General features: G+C 39.8%; 1 protein-coding gene across 3 annotated transcripts in view; it reads right to left on the bottom strand.

Annotated features, from left to right (window-relative positions):
* Positions 1 to 1,521: 1,521 nt before the first annotated feature.
* The window catches only part of LOC124629537 (protein croquemort-like), a 32,849-nt gene continuing 18,166 nt past the window's right edge, over positions 1,522 to 16,204 (bottom strand). The window contains exons 7-12 of one of the 3 annotated variants that reach the window (XR_006984304.1): positions 14,990 to 15,098; positions 14,368 to 14,528; positions 13,901 to 14,005; positions 3,678 to 3,825; positions 2,458 to 3,312; positions 1,522 to 2,245 (exon numbers count right to left, since the gene is read on the bottom strand). Coding sequence is in view for 2 of the 3 variants with exons in the window: in XM_047162960.1 (XP_047018916.1) it covers positions 3,199 to 3,312; positions 3,678 to 3,825; positions 13,901 to 14,005; positions 14,368 to 14,528; positions 14,990 to 15,098 (637 nt within the window). In the remaining variant the exon portion in view is untranslated. Of the gene's footprint in view, positions 2,246 to 2,457; positions 3,313 to 3,677; positions 3,826 to 13,896; positions 14,006 to 14,367; positions 14,529 to 14,989; positions 15,099 to 16,204 lie in introns of those variants that run through there. The other 2 variants (XM_047162960.1, XM_047162961.1) reach the window with 2 other exon arrangements.

Raw genomic sequence — 16,204 nt, 5'->3', positions numbered from 1 at the left:
TCTTAGTAAATGCTGAATGCATCGCAACCGAAATAAAGAAAGTGCCCACACTCCCCATCTATTGGCCGATTCTTGGTTTAATTATTTATGATTCTGCACTGTGATTCTAAGATGCTTGTTTAAGATAAAGAAAATAGAAAAACCTAAGAATGACATCGTACTCTGCTATAAGTCCTTTGAAATGAAAACACGAGTTTGTTGACACTGAAAATTAAGAAGTTATGTACCCATAGACAATCAATATTATTTAAATAATAGATAGCAGATGTTTTTATAATAAACATGAAATTTGTTTCGTCTGGTTCAACGATAAAAAGGTTACCAACCAATAAATAAATAATTATCTTTGTTAAGTAATGTACAAACAATTTTTATCAGTTTTATTTTTTGTTTTGAATTAATAGGGAGGTACACGGTTAAGCTTTCCTACTATCAATTGCGGTATAAGTACTTATCGTTTTCCAATTTATACTTTGGTATAACAATAAAGTTTACCACATACTGTTCTCAGCATCAAAATGTACCTTAGCAAGGGTGCGTCTACACGGTGCATGTACGCAAGTGACAAGAGCAAGCTGGTGGATATTTAAAAAAAAAAATAAAAAAAAATGAAAAAAAAAATTATTTATCCACAGTTACATACAGTTTGTTTGCCTTCAAATTAAGTAAGGTACATTTGTTAGGTGTAACTATATTGTAGTAGCAGACATTGCTTTCTTGGATCGGCGGTCCCCAAACTAGGCTAGATTTGATACATGCGCGAGTCGCTAGATCCGCACATGTTTTTATGTAAACTGTGCCTTAACATGCGCAAGCGACTTGTACCGTCTAGAATCTAGATGCACCCTATGTTTTTTTTGGTAGGTACCGAATACCTACAAAGATTTTAAAATAAAACAAGAATTGTTAAAATAAATCTGATTAAACGTTAATCAGTCACCAGCCACTCCTCGAAGGTTATCGCTGCATCAATCAGATTATTGAAAAAACTGTAATTTGTCGGATGTTCGATAACGGTCTCGTCATGTTGCATTATATAGATAGGGAAGTTATCTTTAAGCACCATTGCACTAATCTTTGATAGTTTGCTTAGTAATTTGAAAAGTTGTAACTGCATTTGCAGAAAGATAAATTATACCTACCATACAAAATCATTTTTACTGCCATCTCCTTATCCCAACAATGTTGAGGTCGGCTGCTAACTGGATGCTATTGAGTATCTACCAGTGTTTTACAAGGAGCAACTGCTTATCTAACCTCCTCAAACCAATTATCTCGGCATTACGAAACCCCTTGATGTTCAAAAAGAGCCGGGCTCAAAAATTTAACGAGCCTTCGAAACGCGAAGCTAGTTCCAATAAACCAGGCAACATTTTGACCATTTTGTAAAGGCAGATAATTTGTTGGCTGAAACAAAACTTTTAAATATGTACTTTTTTTGTATGTAGGAACACTTACCTGATGAAGTTGGTGTCGGTTAAAAATGGGAATGCAAAAGGCTTAAAAAAAATAAAAAAACTATTATAAAAAATAGTATTAAATATATTTCAACAAACACAATTATAAATTGATTCAACTCGTCAATATTTACATCAATATATTATAATCTATGTACATGAATATCTTTTTAAAATCAATAAGTACACAGTATCTATGTAATAATACAAAAAAACTTATTAAAGAAACTGTAACAAAATAATTTGTTCAAAAAACTTTTAGTAGGTACAAATATGGAAAATTATCTTTGTCAGGAAGAAAATAGTTTGTTAGTTAAATGGTAACTCTTGAAACAACAGGTATACATGACTAGCTGTCTCCTACGGTTTCTCTCGCATCTGTTTATGTTCCAACAGTTTTCATCCACACTTATAAATGAATAAAAAATTGGTAATGACTGCTCTATATAATAGTCTTAAAAAACTGTTCAATTAATACATTAAAGTAAAAAGTCAACGGTATACTAAAATAAATGTTGCAACAGTCAATAATGAAATATCAGTAACAATACATATATGTAGAAGGTACGGTATTGCCATAGACAAAAAAATCATTTAAACAAAGAATTATTATTTTATTTTAACTACATTTACTAGCTAGCTTATAGCTTTAAGGCACTTATGAAACAAAAATTGAGCATGCTCTAGGAATGCCAGTATTTATTATAAAAAAAAAAACCGCCTAAGAACTCCTAAATATCAATATTGAATTACTGGTTTAGTATCAGACAAAATAAATAAAAATGTCTATACTCTATCCACGGAAGCAAGAGCTAAAAGGTAAACAAAGAATGACACTTTTTCAAGATGGCGGTATAACCCGACCGATGACAAAATCACAGATACTGCGAACATTTTACACAAAAATGTGACGTTTTGTCATCGGTCGGGTTATACCGCCATCTTGAAAAAGTGTCATTCTTTGTTTACCTTTTAGCTCTTGCTTCCGTGGATAGAGTATAGCTAATTTTATCTGTTAAAACGTTTTTTTCTTAGGCCATATAAGAGTTTAAGTGCGAAAATACACCCTGTATACAGAATGGAACTAATTATGGCAGTAAACTACTTGGGAAGCTCGTTTTACTAAAACTAAAGGTATTAAAATTATTATGAAAGTCAACAGTCATTGGTTAGTCTTAGCAACAAGGTATTTGAACTAAATATTATAAAGGCATTAGGATTTATTTACAAGAAACATTGGTATAGTAACATTAGAATAATAATATAATATTTAGAAATTATGCCCGTTTTTATTAAAGTCAACTTCAAAATTAATATCAATAACTCATCGAATAAAAATGTTTGTCAAATGTTAAATTGTTAGCCATTTTCAAAATAAACAAAATATGCTCTACTGACATGTTTTTTTTTTATAAAGTTATTTATAATGATTTCATCCAATAAACGGTCATTTTCCATTATAAATATATGTACTTACACAAAATTGCTGGGCAAGAACGGTTTTAAAGAACGTTTAGTATTGCCATACTAAAAAAATACGAAAAATGTCTTCAATAAACAATTCTATTCACATTTGACAACCACTATTCAAAACTCAACGATATTTTTACTAAATATAATCGGAATTATATACATAAAAAATCGTCTTTTTCTCACATTCATGTCCGTATAAAAGTAAAAAAAATTTTTTATACAAATTGTATACAAAATGACTTGTTTTCACTTACTTTATGAACGTAAGTTATGTACCTCCATGTTCCTCTGTGTCTGATAGTATAGGTTCGGTTTCTGGTGATGTGATTAATTTCCTAACGAGTAACGTTATTCCCCATATTAGTAGAAGCACGCCGATTACCTGGAATAATAATATTTGTGATTATATCAGATTATGTTTTGTCTCTTGGCACAAAATTGGGAAAAAATAATAGATATTTGTTATTCAAACCATTTTTTGAGTATCAAATGGCGATTTTGTTACTTTTGTATCTTTCACTTCTTATACATATTTACTAAAATTTCAGTTAAAAATTTCTGCGATATATCTATTTATTTTTGCACACACATTAAATTGGAGGACTAGACGCCTTAGGTGTTCTCTACCAATCAACCTCTGGGTGGAGAAGTAGGGGTATATAAGTGGGGGAAATAGGGGTAATATAAAAGTGTCCTGTAATTACATAACTTTACCACGGACAGATCCAAAATAAAAATAATACTCACAGTAAGCGCATACATGGCGTAAGGTATCCAGTACCTTAACCTTAACGCTTGCCTGGCAAGGGCCGCGTACTCGGGCGTGGTGGCGGTCTCCTGCCGGAACCTAAACATTGGTACCATCGTGTCGCGGTCTGGGAGCATGTTGTTTATGCTGGAGAAGAAGAATTGCACGTTAATAGCCGTTTATTTAAACAGCTGGCACTTTGAATTGCCATTTATTAAGAACAAAATATTGATTGTAGTGGAAATACTTTAAATATACAATACTTTATTAAGTAGGTACAGTCAGCACCAAAAGTCGATGAACAGAATCAATATGACAAAACACCTGTTCACAATAAAATGCCATAAGTTATAGTCGCAACTAGGAAACAAAATAGACTGTACACTAGGGCGTGCAATTCCGGTAAAACAAAAATTACCGGTAAAAATTCGGTAATAAAAATATTTTTACCGGTAAACCGGTAAAACGGTAATTTTTGTAATTTTTTTTAATGTAATATTTTAACAATAAGATTGGGTAGTTTTAAAGCAAAAACTAAATAAATATGCAAAGTATAAGGTGGTAAACGTTTTTTGTGACGTGGGCCGTAACAAAAAAACATGTCAGTACCATCCGTACGCGATGTCGCCGACAAAATGCAAGAGAAACGGCTGCGATGGTACGGACATGTAAAAAGGAGTGACACCTGAGGACATCGGCAGTGTGAATGTGATACTGTCACGTTTAGCGTGTGGACGGTTTAGATTTTAAATTAAACCCCACATTGTGAACATAAAAATTTATTTCCAAGGTCGCGATTCGAATGCCCGTCAGCAAAATTAATTTTGTTATATGGAGGTAAAGCGCGCTAGCACTGTCCTGGCTTCACGTGGAGAGATGTCCGGTGATGACGCTCAGCCGAGGAGGCGCTTCAGGGTGGACGACCCGCAGATGGTGATGCAGTATGGTAGAGGGTAATCGGTGCACGGTGCCTCTCGGTGCCTGTCGACGTTCGGCCAACGGATCAGCCGTGGCCCGGAGTTTAAGCCGAACTTTGAACCCGAACTTTGGACCCTGGAATTTACATCCATTCAAATAAATGTCCATTTCTGATTGTCCTCCTCTGACTGTGTTTGCCGCGGAAGCAGGAAGCAGAAGCTCAGTGCGCTTAAGGCGAATGTGTGCAAATTCACAGTCAGAATCGGAGTTTACAGAAAACAGCTGAAATGTAATTTTATATAAAATGTATAAAACATATAAAAAAAAAGAAGATGCAGGGATAAGCAAATGAAAAGAATAACCCTGACTGCTTATGATGATGAAAAAAGGCTACAAATGATGCTACAATGTGCAAAGCAAGAAAAGATGAAATCTGCAAGTCATTTGCCAACGGTCACCCAATAGGTGGGTGGTAGCAATTACACGAATTGTTCAACACTTACCCAATACGGGGAGATGCACTGATTCTACAATATAGAGAATAAGTTAAACGAAGTTTGAAAAAATATGTTTTCAAAATTATAAAATAAAACCGTTAAGACCACGATTAACGTCACGCACTAAGGACTGGCAAAAGTGAGTGCTTGTAAGGAGCGCGTGAACGTGTGTCTTCCGTGATGATATTTTAAAAATGCCGAGTCGCTAAAGCAGCTAACCAACCTCACGGTACACGCCCGTGAATGAGTAGCGAACGAATCCGATTTGCATTGGTACAGCAGTCCAGGTAAAAGAATCGAAACCATATCACAATGACGTGAAGTCGAATTTGGCTCAACTTGCCGTTGCACCGATACAGATAATGACTACGTACTGTTTGTTTTTTAAGTTTTAACTAAGTTACAATTTTTTATTTCTAGACCCAAGTTGTTATAATAAATATGAATTTGAAAATACGTTAATCAGTTTAGTAAAAGAAATAAATAATACTTAATTAACGAAACAAATAATTGTACGCGTTTCTAAACGCAACCGTAGGTAGACATTACATTAATTTATTTATTTTTCTACCCACCTTATATTAATATTTTGATTAAAAACAAAAGGCAAGTATTTTAAAACGTTGACATTAACGTACAACGTTACAATACTCAATCTCAATATACCCGGTCAAAGGCGCAAAGGCAGGCCGAAACCGTGGTGGTTGAGTGTCGTAATGAATGACATGAAAATCTGCGAACTCGAAGAGGAAGATGTCTATTCAGGAGGATAGAGCGAAGTGGAAGAAGGAAGATACGGAAAGCCGACCCCGTCACAAGACGGGATAAACGCTAAGAATTACCGTAAAAAAATATATTTTTCATTGAAGTGAAAGCCCTTTTATGGTAAATCATCACATGACAGACTCTTTCTGACTAAAACCCATGTTTTTTAGTAGGCGTTTTATGGACCAGGGTCGCGGTAACTCTTTCGAACAATCCCGTGGCCCCGACAGTCCTTGGCCCTGCTGGGCCCCACTGGGTTTGCTGACATCTCCCTGAGGAGCCTGTGGAACAACGCGCGCCGCTGACACGGGTCTGTTGTCTATGCAGACGGTGGAACGATGAGCCACCCGAACTCACCGCCCACAGACCGACGCCTACAGTGGCCGGGAGTCGTCTCTCGACCCTTGGCGCCCGTGGTGTCTTCCTGGTTCACTACAGCGGCTGGGATGAGAGGTGCTACTAGCAGTCGCTCCGCCGTCTCCTTCTCAAGCATGACTGCTTCGCAGAAGGAGGCGACGGCTTCCCATTCCCTCTAGCTCCGGACCATGGCTTGAACCAGGGAAGGACGCGAAAGGTCGCCGCTGCCTATTGCCTCGACGACAACACGGCGGTACCCTTCCCAGGCAGTGCACACCTGGACTGTGTGCTCCACCGTGTCCTCAGAGCTGCCGCATGGTGGTGAAGTAAAAGCCCTTGCTCAGTAAGGTCATAGAGAAGGTAAAATAAGCATTAGCTACATTTGTACCAAGTATGAGCTGACAGCTATGAGGAAAAACAGAATAACCGAATGAATACAATTTGTTTAGATTTTATAAATTAAAATGAGAAAGAAGATTTGTATCTAACCTAGAGATAGTTAAGGACACACAAGTTTACTTTCCTAAAAAACAGCAACTTTAACACTCTTACAATACGTAATGTATGCAACATTACATTATATTCAGGCTACATAACAAAGATTTGACGTTAAATGAACAATTGCTATATTTTATCAGAAAAACGTAAAAACCGGTAAATTACCGGTTTCATATTATTTTTACCGGTAATTTAAAACTCGCAAAAATGGGCGATTTACCGGTAAAAACAAAACCGGTTAACCGGTATTGCATGCCCTACTGTACACCAGAAACTTACAAAAGTCGTTAAACACGAGTATTTCGAAAGTATCTGTGCACTAGTATTCCTAAAGTCGCTGTACACCATCAATCCAAATGTCGCTGAACATCATTGTATCAAAAGTCACTAAACAGCAGTAAATACAAAATTAGGTTAACAAAGTATATTTTTAATGTTGCCGTGTGTTAATGTACTTTTGACTCTTATGTTGTTCAGCTACTTTTGGGACAGTACTTGCTTGACCTTAATAATGTATGTTAACACGTTAGTATCTATTTCAATAATTTTTATAATTATTTTGGAAATACACTCTTTTGCAAAAAAAGCGGGCACCTATGCGAAATCTTAGTTTTAAGGACTTTACGTGTATTTCAAAGGGTTTTAATGATTGTAGTATGTTTCTAGCATCAAAAGGGTTAGCCAAGCATGCGTGAGATCATCCTCCTCCGAGCCTTTTCCCAAACTATGTTGGGGTCGGCTTCCAGTCTAACCGGATTCAGCTGAGTACCAGTGCTTTACAAGAAGCGACTGCCTATCTGACCTCCTCAACCCAGTTACCCGGGCAACCCGATACCCCTTGGTTAGACTGGTGTCAGACTTACTGGCTTCTGACTACCCGTAACGACTGCCAAGGATGTTCAATGACAGCCGGGACCTACAGTTTAACGTGCCATCCGAAACACAGTCATTGGTGTCTAAGATATACTTAGAAAGTACATACAAACTTAGAAAAGTTGCATTGGTACTTGCCTGACCTGGAATCGAACCCGCGCCCTCATACTCGAGAGGTTGGTTCTTTGCCCACTAGGCCACCACGACTTTTTTTTGAGCATGCGTGAGAGTGTATTCTAAATTTGAATTTTGTACAATTGCTAAGAAATTGGTTAAACCTTGTTTTGGACTAATTGCTGGCAGAAAGTTCGTCGGTGTTTTGAAAAGTTTTTGAAGTGATTTTCAGAAAACTGATAATGCAGTCTTAATTAATGTACCTTTTTTTTAGATCAAAACATTTTTGAAAAACTATGCGTATTTGATAAAATTTTCACCTGCTCTAAATGGGCTATACTGATGATTGATGGCAATGTTAAGAGTTTCGGTATTTTAGTGTAAAGCGTTCTTCTGTTTAGATATTATACCCACGTGTTTTAAAATATCGCTTTTTCATAATTAAATACTATTTAGAGGAGTATCAGTACATTGGGCTGCGACAAAACCAATTTAAAGTAAGCAGTCCCGATCGCAACCCGTCACCTATCGTACTTTGACATTAAAAAATACCAATTTTTGTGATAAATGTTAAAATTAACCACATGAAAAATGATGAGGAGGGTTTAAGCTATCTAAAAAGTCTAATTATTGCCGCGTTGAAGCTCTCTATAACTCCATAGGTATCGGGTCACTAAACGATGATTTCGCTGAAAGGGAGTCAAGAATTCAAAGGTATTGACCAAACGTAAGTTTCATAAGAAATGAGCAGATAGCCAATTATTATTATGATTTAAGCAGGAAAGTGCTGTAGATGCTAGGAAATCTCGGTGCAGGCAAGTTTATTTAATAAAATATCAGTGGGATGAAAACACGGTATTTGAACGCTCAGACTCATAGATCTTCGGAGGTCTACGGAGTTTCCCAAGAGACGGGGTTGTTTGAAAATCAGTGATTACGAGACCTTAAGACCTCGTGCTCACAGTCTATGCGCTATTTTCTGTATTTTGTAGAATTTCAAGATTTTTAAAAATGTTAAAGTCCGAAAGGAGACGAGTTGCAATCGGCACTGCTTACTTTAAATTGGTTTTGTCGCAGCCCAATGTACTGATACTCCTCTAAATAGTGTTTATAGTTCGGCCATTCAGAGAATGCGTTCCTGACACGTCGCGATTGAACTGACGACGTAACTTTGCAATGGCGTTGCAGTTACGATAAAAATATTTTTGCTGGTTGTTTACCGTTTTAACAATTGAGGAGCATTAAAACAACATTATTATATCAATAATCAATGAATGTTATAATTTTGTGCCAAACTGAGTGTCAAATAACTTGGTAAACAATATTTTTCTAAATCTATACTGCGCTATTACAAGGTTATGTCAGCGGTTTATATTTTGTAGTGCTGTGCTAAAAATAACAGGCAAGTATCGTAATCTGTTCTTATACAGTTATAATATAAAATAATACGTTTTGATTTTCTTTTTAAGAATTGGAAAATAATGGACTATAAGACTTAATTATAACGTTTATGAAATATAAAAATAAAACTATGACCAAACCGCATTTTTATACTTAGATTAAAAATGGTAACCCCAAATGGCGTTATGGGCCGCCATTTTGTGACGCTAAAACAGTCGTCCGTTGTCGTTTCGTGCGCATAGACCACGTTTTTCAAGTGTTTTCGATCTGTTTTTATTTGATTACCCGGCTTTTGTTAGACCGAGATATCAGGATTGATTCTGTTATTGATAATAATATAATTATACATGTAGGCGAAGATGATGATGAAGACACCACCTCCTCAAGCAAATCGGAGTCTGATTAATATTCTGTTCGCACATTCAATTCAATGTACTTGTAACAAAGAATAAATAAAACAATTTTATTATATGAATATTACCTTTTTTTGGTTTCCACTTAAATAACTAAAATATAAAACAAATGATTCCGCCAATTTAAAACGAAAATAATCTTAAAATAATGCGGCGGTTCATTTTGAAGGAACGGTAACGAACTCAGTGTTATGTTGTGCCCATCACTAGTCGTGACTAACTGATAGGTGTCAGGAACGCATTCTCTGAACGGCCGAAGTATAATTATGAAAAAGCGATATTTTAAAACACGTGGGTATAATATCTAAACAGAAGAACGCTTCACACTAACATACCATAATAAATACCGAAACTCTTAACATTGTCATCAATCATCAGTATAGCCCATTTAGAGCAAGGGCACGCCACCATCGTGGCGGTAAGTCCCCTCTTTGAGGAGTGGCTCGGGAGGAGTCACGGCGCCCTCACGTACCGCATGACGCAGGTCCTCACCGGACACGGTTGTTTCGGGAGGTACCTGCACCGCATCGGTCGTGAGGAGGCGCCCGGGTGTCACCATTGTGCGGACAGCCCCGAGGACACGGTGGACCACACAGTCCAGGTGTGCCCCGCATGGGAAGGGCACCGCCGGGTCCTCGTCGAGGCTTTGGACGGCGGCGACCTCTCGCGTCCGGCCCTGGTTCAGGCCATGGTCCGGGGCGAGAGGGAATGGGATGCCGTCGCCTCCTTCTGCGAAGCGGTCATGCTCGAGAAGGAGGAGGCGGAACGCCAGAGAGTCCGCACCTCTCATCCCGGCCGCCGCGCTGGACCAGGTAGACACCATGGGCGCCGGGTGTCGCGAGATGACTCCCGGCCACCGTAGGCGTGGGTCTGTGGGCGGTGAGTTCGGGTGGCTCATCGTCCCTCTGTCTTCCTAGACGACAGACCCGTGTCGACGGCGCGCGTTGTTCCACGCGCTCCTCAAAGAGACGTCAGCAACCCCAGCGGGGCCCAGCAGGGCCAAGGCCTGCCGGGGCTGCGGGTTGTTCGAAAGAGATACCGCGGCCCTGGTACATAAAAGGCCTATGACGGAACACGACGATTTTAGTCAGTAAGAGTCTGACACTCCCTCACCGCTGCTAACCCACAGCGGGAGGGGTCATTTGATGATTTTACGTCGATAAAAAAAAAAAAAAAAAAAAAAAAGCCCATTTAGAGCAGGTGAAAATTTTATCAAATACGCAGTTTTTCAAAAATGTTTTGATCTAAAAAAAAGGTACATTAATTAAGACTGCATTATCAGTTTTCTGAAAATCACTTCAAAAACTTTTCAAAACACCGACGAACTTTCTGCCAGCAATTAGTCCAAAACAAGGTTTAACCAATTTCTTAGCAATTGTACAAAATTCAAATTTAGAATACACTCTCACGCATGCTTGGCTAACCCTTTTGATGCTAGAAACATACTACAATCATTAAAACCCTTTGAAATACACGTAAAGTCCTTAAAACTAAGATTTCGCATAGGTGCCCGCTTTTTTTGCAAAAGAGTGTATTTCCAAAATAATTATAAAATTTATTGAAATAGATACTAACGTGTTAACATACATTATTAAGGTCAAGCAAGTACTGTCCCAAAAGTAGCTGAACAACATAAGAGTCAAAAGTACATTAACACACGGCCAGTGGCGGATTAACCCTATAAGCACAACAAGCACGTGCTTGGGGCCCCTGTTCTCCAGGGGCCTCCATCCTCTGCTGGCGTTTCATTTTATACCTACATTTTATCGAGATTCATCCACAATATATCCGAAATCACAAGGCGCGAGCAGTTCGGGAGTGACCCTTCATACACCCCCGCCTCTAAACTTGATTGGTCGCAGTGCTGTAGATTGTTGTACGATCGCAGTGATTTTTTTTTTCAATTGTGCAGTTGTTATACAATTTTTTTTCGGCTTCTACTCATCGTTGGGCAAAGAATTAATAGGCAACGATAGCGTTCCGAAGTCGCTATCGTACAGTCGTTGGGAAGCTCACGCTGTAACTACGAGTGCAATATAACAAACATATCCGAAAATTTTGGATGCTTTAGATCAGTGGTCCTGGTGGTGGTGGGCTGGTGGTGCCTGGAGGCATTCCAAGTGGTCCGCGGACCACCGGTTAAGTCCGCGGACGTTGTTATCGATCTTACGTTATCCATCTTACTTGTCCAACAGAAAGAAATGAAGGTTTGAAATGTAGCCCTTTTACGAAATTTTAGTTCTGAGTCTTAAAACATAATCAAGATTTCCCGCTCGCTTCGCTCGCGTTTTCAAAAACTATATGTCCTCGTTTTTACATTTGTCAACAAATTAAAAGTTAAGTACGTTTGGGCTACATTGTACGTAATTTTGGTTCTGAGTTTATAATAAAAATAATTAAAATTTCGCGCTCGCTTCGCTCGCGTATTCAGAAACTATGTGCCTTCGTTTTTGCATTTGTCAACAAACAAAAAATTAAGTACGTTTGGGATAAATTTTACCTCCGTACGAGTCCGAAAAAAATTTCGCGCTCGCTTCGCTCGCGCATTTGAAACTACATGTGCATCACTCTCGCTTTGCTCGGTCAATTTCTTCAACCTTCTATTTCCATTTAAGTAATAGGGGGTCTACACAGGCTCTGTGCTTAGGGCCTCGGATACTCTTAATCCGCCACTGCACACGGCAACATTAAAAATATACTTTGTTAACCTAATTTTGTATTTACTGCTGTTTAGTGACTTTTGATACAATGATGTTCAGCGACATTTGGATTGATGGTGTACAGCGACTTTAGGAATACTAGTGCACAGATACTTTTGAAATACTCGTGTTTAACGACTTTTGTAAGTTTCTGGTGTACAGTCTATTTTGTTTCCTAGTTGCGACTATAACTTATGGCATTTTATTGTGAACAGGTGTTTTGTCATATTGATTCTGTTCATCGACTTTTGGTGCTGACTGTACATACACCAAGTATCACATTTTTGATCTAAGATCTAATTAAAGAAGGTGATATAATGGGCGATCTTATCGCTAAAAGCGATCTCTTCCAGACAACCTTAGACATTAAGACAGGCTCTCGACAAGTTGCAAATTATCAAATTATGGCCCTGCAGCTTGTTAGTGACGGTCCCCCGGCCATTTGTAATCCCCCCCCCCTAACCCCTTTTTTTTTTTTTTAACGACGTATAAAATCATCAAATGACCCCTCCCGCTGTGGGTTAGCAGCGGTGAGGGAGTGTCAGACTCTTACTGACTAAAAGCCGTCGTGTTCCGTCGTAGGCCTTCTTATGTGCTAGGGCCGCGATACCTCTTTCGAACAACCCGCAGCCCCGGCAGGCCTTGGCCCTGCTGGGCCCCGCTGGGGTTGCTGACATCTCTTTGAGGAGCGCGTGGAACAACGCGCGCCGTCGACACGGGTCTGTCGTCTAGAAAGACAGAGGGACGATGAGCCACCCGAACTCACCGCCCACAGACCCACGCCTACGGTGGCCGGGAGTCATCTCGCGACACCCGGCGCCCATGGTGTCTACCTGGTCCAGCGCGGCGGCCGGGATGAGAGGTGCGAACTCTCTGACGTTCCGCCGCCTCCTTCTCGAGCATGACTGCTTCGCAGAAGGAGGCGACGGCATCCCATTCCCTCTCGCCCCGGACCATGGCTTGAACCAGGGCCGGACGCGAGAGGTCGCCGCCGCCTAAAGCCTCGACGAGGACCCGGCGGTGCCCTTCCCATGCAGGGCACTCCTGGACTGTGTGGTCCACCGTGTCCTCGGGGCTATCCGCACAGTGGTGACACCCGGGCGCCTCCTCACGACCGATTCGATGCAGATACCTCCCGAAACAACCGTGTCCGGTGAGGACCTGCGTCATGCGGTACGTGAGGGCGCCGTGACTCCTCCCGAGCCACTCCTCAAAGAGGGGACTTACCGCCACGATGGTGGCGTGCCCTGCACTGGGTTGCGACAGTCGCTCCCTCCAGGCCACCATGAGATCCCGCCGGAGCTCTGCCCGCTGCGCGACAACTTGCCGCGGCAACGGGGTTTCCCCCCGGCGCTGAGCCTCCTCGCGCCAGTCGTACAGGCGCAAGAAGACTCTCGCCTCCAGATCCCACGGTGGCAGTCCGGCTAGTAGGCCAGCTGCTTCGCGGGAGATCGTGCGGTACCCCCGGATTAGCCTAATGGCTATCACCCTTTGGGGCACGTTCAGGTAGTGTACAGCTCGCGGCTGTACCGAACGCCCCCCTAACCCCTAAGTCCCACTTCTTGTGTTTTTTCAATGCTCTTCGTAGCTCACGCTACGTTTTGAAAGGCAATTACGTAACTAATACAAATATACCAAAACTATTTTTTTCTCCTATAAGATAAACTATACATAACACAAAACTCACGTGATCCCGGGTATATGCCTAACCAGCAGGTTGATCTGCAGCTGCGCGGCGACTGACAGCGGCATGCCCGTGAACATCTCCAGCGCCATGCGGAAGTTCATGTCCCTGGAAACAAACAGAGATATATTAGTATAGTGATAGGCGGTTTAATTTTGAAGTTAGACATGGAAGGAAAAAAATGGAAAACCGGACAAGTGCGCATCGAAGTGACGCACGGAGGGATGCACACCATTTTCTGCTCAACAAGCAAAAAAAAATATGTTTGTTATAAGAATAAGAGAACCTTCTAAAGTATTATTTTATCATCCTCTATTTCAATGTTCAGGAGAAACAGAGGGACAGCGAAGTCTCAGTAATAGGATTCCGTATCTAAAGGTTAAAATCATTTCCTATGTGTTTAAGCAGGGAAGAACAATTACAGATGTCTGCCTGTAAGTTACAAGAACTATAGGTAAAGAAAAACTCACTCAGTAGCATTGAGGCCGTCGATCTTGCTGGCGTACACGGGGTCCGCGTGCAGGAAGTGCGGCAGCGACACGAAGGCCGGGGCCCCGAAGCGGCAGTCCGACACGTTCAGCGCGCCCGCGGGGACACAGTTGTCGTCGCGGACTATGTCGCAGTAGCACGCCTGGAAACGATACATTGTTGATGTTATATATAATAGTAATTATAGAGAGAGTTGGGGAAAGAAGAAAACGAAGGGGAATGACGAAGATGATGGGAGAAAGTGACATGGGGAAATGAAGACAGGACAGGGCGAGAGAAGAGGAGGAGAACAGGAAAGACAGGCGGGAGGGGGTAGAGTGAGGCGGAAGTTGGATAAATGAGAGATGGGCAAGAAAGAGAGTGTGAGGCGTAAGTGATGGATAGATACAGAGGAGGGCAGAAGTGAAGAGGTGGACAGAGGAGAGGGGAGCAGAGATGAAGAGGTAGATAGAGAGGTGAAGAGAGGAGGGGAGAGAGGAAGGGGAGGGAACCAAAGACAGGAGAGAAAATTAATATTTTTAAATGATTCTACATGATGTGTCTAGTTTTCAGATCTGTATAATACCTACATATGAATATTTTGTCCGCTAAGTAAAAACTTACCATCTGCGGGTATTTATATCCGTTGTCGAATATGGAGTCATTGGCTGAGTACTGCACTCCTTGTATGCCTTCCACGTACACTTCTCGCTCTTTGCTTAACGTTATATACCTGAAAGTATAGAAAAAATAAACTATTGCGAATCTTTCATGATAATACTGTTTCTTACAAATGTGCCTGCATAGATTTCTTATAAATCTCGCAACCTCAATGACATTCGTAACTTAATTCTGGATATACGCATGTCACCCTTTTCCCAACTCGCAATATGTTATATAACGACAAAAAGTTTCACTAATAAGATTTTACCATATTATCATGTTAAAACTGAGATTACAATATTAATTATTTGATAACTCAAATGCAACAAAATTAATATTTTTTTACCAAAACCTGTCGTTCTTGTTTATAACACGTGAGGTTACTGACCTTCTGACTTGAGGCTTACGCACAAAACTAATTTTTTTAAACACAAGATGTAACGGTATCGTACTAGTTACTGTGACGTAGGTTTTCACTCAATTAATGTGAAACTTCATTGCTTTGGGTAGGTATATATTAGTTCTAAAATTACTAAATAGGCATGATGACAGTAATCAAAAATCATTAAAGTAATATATTTATTAAATTAAACTTGAAGCTTGGAATATAAAACGCGCATCGTTTTCTTTATTAATAATGTGATTAATATGTATTTTTATAAAATAAAATTACGAAATAAGGCAATCCGCCATGATATCTTGAACACCAATCAGAGCTCGTGACGTCATCTCTGAAAACAACTCGCGCGAAAGCGCGCGAACGTCACATTTCGTTATTGTGAACTTCCACTGCGATCTTTGTTTTTAATTAATTGTTTATAACACGAGTTATGGAGCCCGGATTTATCAAGGCAAACAGCGCTAATTTGCCTAGAATGGATATCATAATGCTGGGAGAGTTTTTGGCATCAAATAAAGATTTTTGTTCAGCTGAATTTAGAAATGTTAAAACTTCCATGTAAGTATACTAGTTTAATTAAAAAAACTTCAATTTAAGTGTATTAGTTTAATTAAAAAACTTCTATGTTAGAATATTAGTTTAATTAAAAACAATTTTAGTTATAAATAATTCCTTAAATAAACACATACATATAAATACATGATATGAATAAAATGCGTAATATAACAGCAATGAGAGATGAAACCTAATCTCGAAATAGTTATTTACATTATAAA

This window comes from Helicoverpa zea, chromosome 4, assembly GCF_022581195.2.
Source record: "Helicoverpa zea isolate HzStark_Cry1AcR chromosome 4, ilHelZeax1.1, whole genome shotgun sequence".
Classification (NCBI taxonomy): domain Eukaryota; kingdom Metazoa; phylum Arthropoda; class Insecta; order Lepidoptera; family Noctuidae; genus Helicoverpa; species Helicoverpa zea.
Note: the sequence above shows the minus strand (reverse complement) of the source record. Positions and strands in the feature narration are given on the sequence as shown.